We start from the raw sequence: 12,863 nt of genomic DNA on the forward strand, positions 1-12,863 counted from the left end.
GAGCCAAGCTCGCTACGTCAAGACCGCAGGACCAGAAATTCTGACCCATATTAGAAGTCCAAATACAGTAGTTAACTCCCAGATAAAATACGTTTCTAACATATAGAAGAGAAAAGTCACATATGCGAAGGGGGTAGGTTATTGGGTTTGGAGCTCCCCTCACACTGAACTTGTCTCCGATACATTCCCTCACAATGTTCTCGGTCGCCCAGAATACTATGACCGAGAAATCCTAGTATCCATACAACGGCCACTTTTGTATCCATCTCTTGGCACAGGCCAGAGTAAAGTGTAGCTTTCACCAAAGTCCCAGTCTCATCCATGGCTGTGACAATATGGAAGCTGCTGGGGTATGGATGGTGCTGAGTAATGGCATTCAGAGCATGAGTAGTGCATCTGAGTGTTATGAAAGGTGTTGCTTATAGGGTCAGTCGTGCTGCAATAGCACTTTCTGACCCAGTGAGGAAAGCAATGGCAAAGTACCTCACTCCTCGCCTTGCCTAGTACGCCTCATTTTGGTGCTGCCTTTGGTTTTTGCGGTTTCCTGATAACCGCATAACCTTTGGTGGTGCTATTTGAGGATCCAAACAGCCTCTGGGCTGATGACCTAACAGACAGACATACAACGGCCTTGGGTTGAGCCAGTGTTAGTTCATTCCATCATGCTAGTAAGTCGAAGATAGGGGAAAGTTCGATTTTAAACTATCCCAGCATTACAACTAAGGTATTTAGCCTTAGAGATTGCGTCAAGATGAAGAGATTCTCGGAGGAGAAGAAAGCAAATTCATCTGCTAAATACGCTCAATCGCTCTCCTTATTTGGGCACAACTATGCGATAATAATAATAATAATAATAATAATAATAATAATAATAATAATAATCATGGAGTGTGGCCTCTGGAGTGGCCTTGTGTAAGTATTTGAAGTTCACGCCATGAACAACCTGCGCTTCTGCGAGAATGAAATTAAACGTTAAAGAAGACACGAACACCCAGTCTCTGGCTGGACCTAAAAGTAGGAAACGCAATTAAATTACCGGTAAACTGCGTTTGAATAACGAGGCTTCAAAATCAGTCTCCACCGTGATGAAATTCTGGGTGCGTCGCTGCGTTTGACTTCCAGTTTACGTCATGGGAAGTGAACTGGGATACGCATAAGCCTTGACACTTCCTAATCATTATTATTAGCTGGAGTCTTAGGAACGATTACTACAGATGGAATTGTTTGACTTCTTAAAGGAACTACAATTAGTAGAATATAAAAACTAAGTTCTTAAAGACAGCCATTGCTCACATTGACAGTAACAATTACAAGTATCTCTATTTCTCGCAGCAGTGACCGGAAACTCGGACTGTATATTAAGAATATGTTTGTATTCGTTACGAGGTACTATTGAGTCACAGTTAATTCATATCCAGTGAGAAGAACAAGGCCAAGTCCGTGATTAAGACCGGTCAGTTCTTGTATATAAATACGGAGGTGAACCTTACAGTGTTTACACCGGTAAAGCGCAAGCAGCAGACATAATGAACTTCATGTTCCTGGGAGCAGCAGTCTGCCTAATGGCTGCTGGAAGCTTGGTAAGTTACCTGATTGCACCATTCACACTGATTTACAGAACATTACTATTGGATCAGGGCATGAAATATAAAGTCACTCCAAATACTTTAGTGACAAGTACGTTTCTTCCTCAGTAAGATGACTGTAAAACAGATGACACTGTAATGCTATTTAATTGCGTTCGTTCAGTATGTGTTCAAAATGTTTGCCACCAGGTGCTACACGTTGTTGGTAACGTTTCTGAAGATTATTAAACATATTGATGAATGAAGTTTGCTGTAAGGACCCAAGAAATAACGTTATCTTCTCGCGTAATTAGGGAATATTTGCAGCTGGACCAACTGTCTTTAAAAATGATTATTTCAACATGGCCCATATGTAGGACTCGATCAATATTAGAAAGGAGGTTCAAGATGAATTGAAACACATATGTAGCGTTTATAGATATTGTAAAGGCTTTCGATAAAGTGGGTTGGGTCAAACTGTTCAAAATTCCTAGAGCTACAAGTTTGGACTGGAAAGACAGGAGGCTCATGTTGCGACTCTATGAAGGACGGGCCACGATGGTAGATATCGGAGAAAGTATCCAGACAGCAAAAATGAGAAAAGGTGTAAGGCAGGACTACGCTCTCTCGCCCTACCTTTTCAATGTATTCATTGAAGAATCCACAGTTTAAGGCAAATAAAAATGGACATTTCTATCTCTTCAGGCTGGCAACTTAATGTTGAAAACATTCTAGGAATATGAGCTACGAATTTTAGGTAAATAAAGTGCGAGACAGCCAACATGGCAGGCTTAAGAATTTCAGCAGAGAAAACAAAATTCATGACGAATATAAAAAATGCTACAAAGTTGCTAAGAACAGATGTTGGTTCAATCGAAAGAGTAAAGCAATTCAAATATTTTGGGGAAACAATCCAAGAAAATGGTTTGGAAAAATCTACTATAGAGGCAAGGATAAACGAAATGGACAGAGCATACGGCATAACAAAAATACATACAACAAAAAATGTTTATCTAAAAATATATAAATATATAAAATAAGAGTTTTGTCTGTACATTGCTCAGAATTTGAAAAGGATGGTATTTCTGTATCAGTCATGTCCATAGTAACAAGGAAATGCATATTTTAATTTTCCGTAATTTCTGTCTGTCTGTCTGTCTGTCTGTCTGTCTGTCTGTCTGTCTGTCTGTCTGTCTGTCTGTCTGTCTGTACACGCATCACAAGAAAACGGCTGAAGAGAATTTAATGAAAATCGGTATGTAAAGTCCGGCAATAAGTCGCTACAATCTAGGCCATAGATAATCTTTTTCACGCTGAGAGAAATGGTAGTTTAGGGGAAGGCCTAAAATTTAATTCTCAAAAATTTATGTTATTAGTGGTCCTATCATAATTAAAACCGGTAGGTAAAATTCTAAAATAAGTCGCTATAATATAAACTATAAATAATCTTATTCACCTTGAAAGAAATTGTAGTTTAGGGGAAGGCCTAAAATTTTTCCCAAAGATTTTTGTTATTAGTGGTTCTATCTTAATTAAAATAGGTATGCAAAGTCGGCGAATAAGTCGCTACAATCTAGGTCATAAACAACTTTATTCACGCTGAGCGAAATGGTAGTTTAGGGGAATGCCCAAAATTTAATTCACCAATATTTGTGTTATTATTGGTGTTATTGACAATTTCTATAAAAATAAAGTTACATAGTATTAAATTCCCGATCATTTAGGTCTTAAACATTTTGACCGTACCACCTATGATAACAGAGATATTCATGTATATGGATTTTTGTTGCTATGATCAAATCAGCGCCGTCACGAGAAAATGGGTAAACAGAATTTAATGAAAATCGGTATGTAAAGTCGCTAGTCTACGCTAAAATTAATTTTATAAGACGGCCTTATTACAGAGTCGAAAGAAAACCGAATGTGAAGGCCTACAATACCGAAAGCTCATAACATTGATCAACAATAACATTACATTGACCATTGTTTGTTGATATTTGCTTTGTGTCTCTGCTGCCATTCATCTTCTATAGATGGGATTACTGCTGTATATCGATTTTTTTTTAATTTGCTCTACGTCGCGCCGACACTGATAGGACTCATGGCGACGATGGGATACGAAAGGGCTAGGGTGGGAATGAAGCAGCCCCTATGTTAATTATGTTACAGCCCCAGCATTATCCTGGTGTGAAAATTGGAGATCACGGAAAACCATCTTCAGGGCTGTCGACAGTGGAGTTCGAATCCACTACCTCCCGGATCCAAGCTCATAGCTATGCGCCCCTAACCGCACAGTCAACTCACCCGGTCGTACCGAGTATAACAGCCTGCCTGAAAATTGGCGGGAAGTAGCTGGCGAGTTAGATAAATTTCTGATACTACTGATACCTAATAGACTGGTTCATCATAGCACTCGAGCTATTCAATTCCAACTCTGAGGCACTGATTAGAATGAGCAGTGTGCATATTTAACGGAATAATGGCAGAGAAGTGTTCATGGCTGTCTGCGGTCTGGTCATTGCAGCACTGGAACTTTGGACCTTTAGATCGGCACCGTAGTACTGTTCGTTAAAAGTGAGAAAATCTGCGGTTTATTAATTTGATCGAGTATTTTATATAACATTGCTTTTAATCACTACATTCCTTCTGACGTGTCCAAGAAGGAAAACCACAAGGACAGTCTTCCTGAGAATCCCGTAGCGAAGCACGGGTACATCAGCTAGTCTTAAAATAAGGCGCTACAACACAGTTGTGAAACCAGAATGTTTGTATGACAGTGAATGCTTAGTACTCAATTATAACTTGAAAGACTGGAAGTACTAGAAAGAAGAATTAAAGGAAAAATATTAGGCCCTCTAAAAAGTACAGACTTTTGGAAATTAAGTAATAACGGAATTTATCAGAACATAGAAAACAAATCTATAACATTACGGAAGAGGAGACTGGTACTTTGTGGACATGTTTGCAGAATGGACGACAATAGACTAACCAAAAAAAGGTCTTCACGTATCTTTGGAAGAAAAAGTCAACAACCACCTGGAATCAAGAGATCAAAGAAGACTTGGAAAGAAACAACATCAGAGAAGAAGAAGATGGAAAGAGAAATGTTCAGGAAGAAAGTTTTAAAGATGGAAGGATTCAAAGGGAGGGAGGCAAAGAAAACCGGCACAAAGTGATCTGAAGGAAGAAAAAAGAAACATAGATAAACAATGAAATAATATTGGAAGAAAAGGAAGGAACAACAACAAAGGATGAAGAATTGAAATTATTGAAATTACAGCGTAGTCCCTAGTAGGCCCTAACACAAGGAGGAGGAGGAGAAGAAGAAGAAAGTATGAGAATGCATTCTTTATTATTCCTAAAAATTACAATTCCTTTCTTAATCATCGTTATCCGGTCGATTATATAAGCAGTTTGCCTTTTTCTACCACTACGAGCGCTAATGTGAGTCAATGCATTGTTTCACTTAGGTCTAAGCCCTTGTAACTACATTCGGCGTGGACATTTTTCAAAACACACCTGAGGGTATTGAACCAAGAAATAATTATGTAAATAAGTTAATTTGGGTAGGATTTGAATAAAAAATAAAACAATTTATGAAACAAGCGATTTTTGGCTCTTTTACAAAAAAACAGGTACTTCATTTAGGCCGGAAGTAATTTTCGCTATTTGTTTTTTACTTTGATAGAGATAATCAAAACTCACGATTTGAAACCTGTCCGAGTCTTTCAGCCCATCTACTTTCGGCACAGTTGAGGTGATTGTTAAATTTTACGTTTTTCGTAGTTTGAGAACCCCTACTTTATCTACTAAGATGTGTTTTTAACATTAAACATGCCTTAAAGTAAATGGGTGCCATATTCAATTTTCAGAAGACATAGCAATTATAGCAGATTCCGAGGAGTTGTCCAAAATGCTGAATGTCTTGTCAAAAGCATTGTCAGATTCACGCTTAAGAACAAGGTGTTAGTTGTGAGTAAACATCCTGAACGAACTCACACCAGCATCAAGCTTACTTTCAAGGTAGTGGAACAAGTCACCAGTTTCCCTAATCTAAGAACAACGTGTGCAGAAAAGAGATCAGAAGCCGCTTGCCAAACAGGTGTTCGGTAATAAGAGAAGTCTTCCGATCAGCGCAAATTGGAGTTAGGAAGAAATTTGTGATGTTTTTTATATGGAGTGTGCTGTTGTGTAGATGTGAATATTGGAACAGGTTTGGAAACGCCTGGAAGCACTTGAGATGTGGGTCTGCAGACGAATGCTGTGGATTAAATGGTTTGGCTGTAGAAAGGGATTCCAGATATGAAAAAAACTGATGCTAACGATTCAGAGAAGAAGAGCTAAATTCACTGGTCGCATCTTGCCACATAATTCAGTACCAATTGTCACAGAATCTTCATTATCGTCCCTACTAAAAAATGAAACAAGAAGCTGAGGACGGAGAACATTAGTTGCATAGACAAGACCCGTAGGCACTGATGATGATGACTGTATTTATATATCTGGGGCCGTGAGATCCGGGGAGCAGAAGGGTACGGAAATGGAGTCCCACGATAAATTTGGTGATCTCCACAGTGTCTAGGCTGTAGCTCCATCTTGCTGCATCCATTGTCGTTGCAGGGGTAAATTTCTGTGTCGACATAAAAGGCTGTAATCCACGAATGGGGTAATTAAGAGATCTCTGTATGCTGTGCAGCATCTCGACGAAATAAGCGCCCAATATTCCATGACTGGCCACGGCGCACCAAACTTAGTTTCAGCGATGTTCGTCGTAGTCTGTGCTTTGGAGAAGTCGTCCGTGATTCTTGTTTGTGGTGTCAGAGCCCTGTTGCCCTCTTTCGTTGACATAAGACCGTAAGACTGATCCCGTACTACGAGTACGAAACTTTTCAACGACTGTTAACATTGTTCTCCCTCCTTATAAAATCACTCCTCGTAATGTTCTTTAACGTGAAGCAAATTCGGCCAACGCCCCATCAACGATAAACACCTTTTCTTTTATTGTGAAAACCATAATTACAGAAATCCACACAACACTGAATTCACAATATGTCAAACTACTATATACCGGGTGATCCAGGGGGCAACGCGTCCGCCTGTCATCCGGCGGCTCCGGGTTCGATTTCCGACCGCGCCAGGGGCCTTTGACTGTAAATGATTAATACCCCTGGCCTGGAGACTGGGTGTTTGTGTCGTCCTTAACATTCCTTCCCTCACTTTCAACACTGTACACTTCCACAATTTCCAAATACATACGGTTCATAACATATGGTGCAAAGTAGGAGCAAAAGATCTTTCTAGGTCGACTCCCCGAATAAATAGCATTATTTAAAAAATAGCGGGTGGGTCACCAGCCCCTTATTTTTCCGTAGGTAAGTAACCCAACTAACGCACATATCATAGTCATCCGAAAAACATTAGTATCTGCTTTTTTATGGCTTTAGTACAACTATACCGTATAAATTATGCTCACAAATATGGTAGGAATAATTAGCGGCTGTGTTATTTCTATTACATGAACTATAAGAAATATGTAAAACGATCACAGATGCGAATGACACTATCTTACGTTTGGACAGGAAGTGGACTAAAACGTGCTAGCTATGTACAACGGCTCGCAGTAGCTAAGGTGACTAAACCACGCATCAGCCAAGCTGTCTGGTAGCAGATTCGATTCACAGGCTGGTACACATAAACCCATTAGCAAAAATATTATTATTGCATCCCCACTAAAATAGACAACTCTATCTTTCAAAATATGTGACTTACGCTGGATTCGAACCACTACGCCACCGATATTCTTACACGCTGTGCTCCAGCCCATATTCGATTCAGCCACGAACTCAACATACATGCTGCTTGCTAGAGGTTTAGTACTTAAGAATGGGTGTTTCACCTCGAAAGTATATATCCGTGTCAAAGTCTTCAGCGGTGGTTTACAGTATCCATTTCTTTTTTTTCTTTCTTTTTTCTTAATTTGCTTACCCTCCAGGGTTGGCTTTTACCTCGGACTCAGCGAGGAATCCTACCTCTACCGCCACAAGGGCAGTGGCCTGGAGCTTCAGACTCTGGGTCGGGGGATACAGCTGGGGAGGATGACCAGTACCTCGCCCAGGCGGCCTCACCTGCTTAGCTGAACAGGGGCCTTGGTGGGGGATGGGAAGATTGGAAGGGATAGACAAGGATGAGGGAAGGAAGCGGCCGTGGTCTTAAGTTAGGTACCATCCCGGTATTTGCCTGGAGGAGAAGTGGGAAACGACGGAAAACCACTTCCAGGTTCGCTGAGGTAGGAATCGAACCCACCTCGACTCAGTTGACCTCCCGAGGCTGAGTGGACCCCGTTCCAGCCCTCGTACCACTTTTCAAATTTCGTTGCAGAGTCGGGAATCGAACCTGGGCCTCCGGGGGGTGGCAGCTAATCACACTAACCACTACACCACAGAGGCGGACTACAGTGTCAATTTAACACCTTTAAATTACAGAGCACATGGCATAACCTATTAATTCGATCATATCACGGGTACCTGTGATTTTTAAGGCCCAATGAATCTTTTTTTTTTTGCTAGTTGCTTTAAGTCGCACCGACACAGATAGGTCTTATGGCGACGATGGGACAGGAAAGGGCTAGGAGTGGCCTTAATTAAGGTACAGCCCCAGCATTGGCCTGGTGTGAAAATGGGAAACCAGGGAAAACAATTTTCATGGCTGCCGATAGTGGGGTTCGAACCTATTATCTCCCGAATACTGGATACTGGCCGCACTTAAGCGATTGCAGCTATCGAGGTCGGTGCTTAATGAATCACATGTTTGCATAATGCTCCTTCGTATTTGCCTTGGAATTCTGTATAGTAGTTTTTCCAGGGCCTTAAGTTAGGTACCATCCCGGCATTTGCCTGGAGAAAAGGAAAATCACGGAAAACCACTTCCAGAATGGCTGAGGTGGGAATCGAACCCACATCTACTCAGTTCACCTCCCGAGGTTGAGTGGACCCCGTTCCAGCCTTCGTACCACTTTTCAAATTTCCTGGCAGAGCCGGGAATCGAACCCGGACCTCCGAAGGTGGCAGCTAATCACGCTAACCACTACACCACCGAGGCGGACACAGGAGATACATAAACATGGATATAGACACATTTCAGAAGTTAATTGTTAAACAACATGTTTCCCAGGCAGTGACCGAGTCAGGGATGGCAATGAATGAAGCCCCATCTTGCGGCGAGGATAGGAACTGTGCCGGTTGCCGAAGCCTGTCGTACTCCTCTGAGGCAATGTTTAGCGACTGACAGATGAAATGAAATGATAGTGGAGGGTGTTCCTGGAATGAAAGGTGACATGGAAAACCGGTGTGCCGGGAGAAAAACCTGTCCCGCCTCCGTTTTGTCCAGCCCAAATCTCACATGGAGTGACCGAGATTTGAATCATGGAACCCAGCGGTGAAAGGCCGACGCGCTGCCGCCCGAGCTACGGAGGCTTTGCTCCATTAGTAGTGAAGCAAAATACCCACTTCAGGAATGCTATAAGTTTTATTGCCACTGGAGCACGACCAAGTACATTATACGTATTGTGATTGAGCATGTGAGAAAAATAAACGTTCTGAGGACCCAATAGTTGGCTAAAAACATGGAGGTAATTGCTAATATTATGATATGTTTGTAATTATAACACTACTATGGCACTACGTTTCTCTAGGCATATATAGTAAAAATGCAATAATATCAGCAATTACACTCATCTTTTCAGCCAACTATTGGGTCCTGAGAACCTTTTCCTTTTCATATCCTTAATCGTAATGACCCTCAAAAGTTCATTTGCCATATTGCTGTATTTATTTAATCGCAATTCTCTGTTTTAAAATGTGTGGACTTCGAACTGTACAGCAAATCTTTCTCCTCTTGCAATTCAATAAGCAGTTTCGCTGCAGCAACTCTCCAATTTAATTATTGACCATTTTACCAGGTTATCTTTGACCTTTATCACGAAATCTTTGATCAAATATAAGAACATGGAGAAAGTATTCAAAGATTGATCCAGGATGGTTTTCATCCATTTTCTTTTGTCAAAGATTATCAAATTTCCTTGATCCAAGTTATTTGACTCCAAGTTTTTTGATTGAGTAATACAGGTCCACTCAGTCTACGTGCTTACAATTGAGGACCTATCTGTCGGTGACATAACGGCCCCAGTCCAGGAAGCCAAGAATAACGTCCGATAACAATACGAAAGGAAGCAGAATAGTTTTCATAACACGTATCTTGGGAGTATTTACGGCCATAAAGTTGTGTGCTAAATCACTGACCATTTTACTGGACGTAGATCTTGATAAGTGAGGCTAGGTGGGAATGTTGTGTGCTTGGTCTGCTGCCATAATGCTGGACGTAGAGCATGGTGCTATATATTTCATTCGATGTGTGGGAAATATATATGCTCACTGTGGACGAGTGAAACGATGTACCCCCTGCAAGTCGTAAGAGGCTACTAAGAGGGAACGAACAAACTATATATATACTCACTTCTCGTCTTCTATGCCTAAAATACATCCATGATTCTATGATTTACCGTGTAACAGAGAAATTTACAAACCGTATATTTAGATGGACCTCTTAATTCACACATCACAATAATTATCGTACTATTAAAAAAGCACTCAACAACTAACTCACGAGCTGATCGCTGATACGTATCATAAGACCCAAACTTACCAGTTTTTTAAAAATTTGAAATGTCAATTATTTTTGCTAATGAAGATTAATTTATTATAGCTCAAATTTGACATTCATTACGGTATTCAATGTGCTACTTGTACTCTCTCTTTCTATTCTAGGGGCATCTGCTCGGTTTGCCTTCACGAAGGTTCGCATTAGGCTGATTCCGATCATTTTCTTGATCTGATCCATCCATTGCATCGTCTGCGTCCTCTGAATCTTGGGCCGTCGACTTTATCATCTATAATGAATCTTTCCATTGCCTCCGGTCTTTTGATAATGTGACCAGATTACGCAAGTTGTCTTTGGCTGATAAGGGTCTACAGTCTTGTACTGACTCGTAGCTCCTTCAGAATGATTCATTAATGTTCGGTGTGTGGGTTTACCATACGCCCCGGTAGTCCGACCAGTTCATAAATTATCCCTATTTGAAGTTTAATACTCATAAAATAAATTATTGTAACAGAAACAGGATGGCCCCGCGGTGTAGGTGTAGCGTGTCTGCCTTTTTATCCGGAGGCCCCGTGTTCGATTCCCGGCCAGGTCAGGAATTTTCACCTGGATCTAAGGGCTGGTTCGAGGTCCACTCAGTCTACGTGATCACAATTGAGGAGCTATCTGTCGGGAAACCAAGAATAACGTCCGAGATGATTCGTCGTGCTGACCACTCGACACCTCATAAACTGCAGGTCTTGGGGCAGAGCAGCGGTCGCTTGGTAGGCCATGGTCCTTCGGAGTTGTTGCGCGACGGGGTTTGGTTTGGTTTAGCAAAAATGAAACGGTGAACTGTCTGCGGCCCCAGCGCTGCCAATTTAACTTCATTTTCTGCAGGTGATTTAACAGTATTTCGCCAGTAAAATGAATTAAACTATTCAATTGTTTAAATTAAATATGAATATGAATAACTGAATAACTGGGTTCAACTGTTCAGTTATTTCAAGAATTGAAATACTGTATTTCTGCGGGTCACCCGCGTTTTCGAATACATTTTTCTGTCAGAATCGATCTTCTGTTCTTGATGGAAGCGTATTTTCAATTATGACCAATGTATGGTCCAAAAGAATGTAAAATGGTGGAATGTACAAAGAAAAGTGTATTGATCTGTAAATTAAACACTGAACTGTGTTGAGGTGTATTTTATAACACAGTTAATAATGACTAAATAAGGTCCATGCCAGTAACAAGCACGAATGTTTTCAGTCATACAGGCAACATTATTTCTGCAGTGAGTTTGTTTCTCGTGTAATTAAATGCTTGCCTCTTTTGTATTTTTTTTTTTTTTTTGCTAGTTGTTTTACGTCGCACCGACACAGATAGGTCTTACGGCGACGATGGGACAGCAAAGTGATAGGAGTGGGAAGGAAGCGACCGTGGCCTTAATTAAGGTACAGCCCCAGCATTTTCCTGGTGTGAAAATGGGAAACCACGGAAAACCATTTTCAGGGCTGCCGACAGTGGGGTTCGAACCTACTATCTCCAGAATACTGGATCCTGGCCGCACTTAAGCGCCTGCAGCTATCAAGCTCGGTTTGTAATTGTTTGAGAGCACAGTTAATATTCTATAATATTAACATGTGCTCATGTAGGTTAGCGTATGGTGCAATACTGAGTCATAGAAAGCAACGGTGGTTTATCCACGTTTTTTTTACAAGTGTCTCGGCTTGAGAAGAAAATTCTGTGGTAAGTCTATCGATGTGCCTGCCATCTTATATTGCGGCATGTTTATAGAGCTTCAATTTCCGGCGACCAATCACTTACACCGTCCAAGTTTCTACTGCAAAGGTTGCAACAGGGAAGATTAGTTGTAACGAGGATGAGTTTAGTATTGGAACGCTCATTAAAAATATTATTAACAGTCGATTGTTGAGCGGCTGCACACACTGGAGCGGTTAGTCGGACGGTTTAAACAAAACCAGGGAGCATCAAAATATACTAAACTCTACGAAATGCAATTATCGCTCTCGTTTTAGAGGAAAGTTCATTTGTCTAAGTATACAAAGGAACGGTGTAATATTTTATATTTTATATACAGGGTGTCCCGGGAGGAATGGACCATACGTTAAAAGGTGATGGTATTGGCCATTCTAAAGCTAAAACATTATATGAACATATGCTTTATTTTCAATAGTTTCCGAGATACAGACCGTATTGGGTACTTGTACCAAAGTGGTCATGGTAGCCAAGCCGGTTGCCATGGTGACGTTTGTTGATTAAATTCTACGAGAGCCATCCGGAAAGTAGTACCCGTTAGCGCCGCATGAAGCGCTCGCTGACGACTCGGGTAGCCGCTGGGCAAGGTCAGACCGCGTCAGTGGCTTGTCTGCCTGCTCTGTGCGAGGTTGCGTAACGCTAGCATTGCCTGTGTTGTGTCTGTGATCGCTTAAAATGTTTAAAAATGGAGAACCCCGCCAGTTGTGAAGTGAGGGTCGTGATTAAATTTCTTAATGCACGAAACGTTTGACCTTGTGATATTCATCACCAATTAACGGAGGTGTATGGAGACAATGTGATGGACGAGTCGTCTGCTCGGCGCTGGTGTCGGAACTTCAACCTGGGGAGGGGGAATACACACGACGAGGAGCGTTCAGGGAGACC

The 12,863-nt window shown here is 41.3% G+C and overlaps 1 protein-coding gene across 1 annotated transcript in view; it reads left to right on the forward strand.

Annotated features, from left to right (window-relative positions):
* Positions 1 to 1,526: 1,526 nt before the first annotated feature.
* The window catches only part of LOC136883165 (general odorant-binding protein 72), a 36,354-nt gene continuing 25,017 nt past the window's right edge, over positions 1,527 to 12,863 (forward strand). The window contains exon 1 of the mRNA XM_067155345.2: positions 1,527 to 1,580. Coding sequence (XP_067011446.2) covers positions 1,527 to 1,580 — 54 coding nt within the window. The remainder of the gene's footprint in view (positions 1,581 to 12,863) is intronic.

Source organism: Anabrus simplex, chromosome 11 (genome assembly GCF_040414725.1).
Source record: "Anabrus simplex isolate iqAnaSimp1 chromosome 11, ASM4041472v1, whole genome shotgun sequence".
NCBI lineage: Eukaryota > Metazoa > Arthropoda > Insecta > Orthoptera > Tettigoniidae > Anabrus > Anabrus simplex.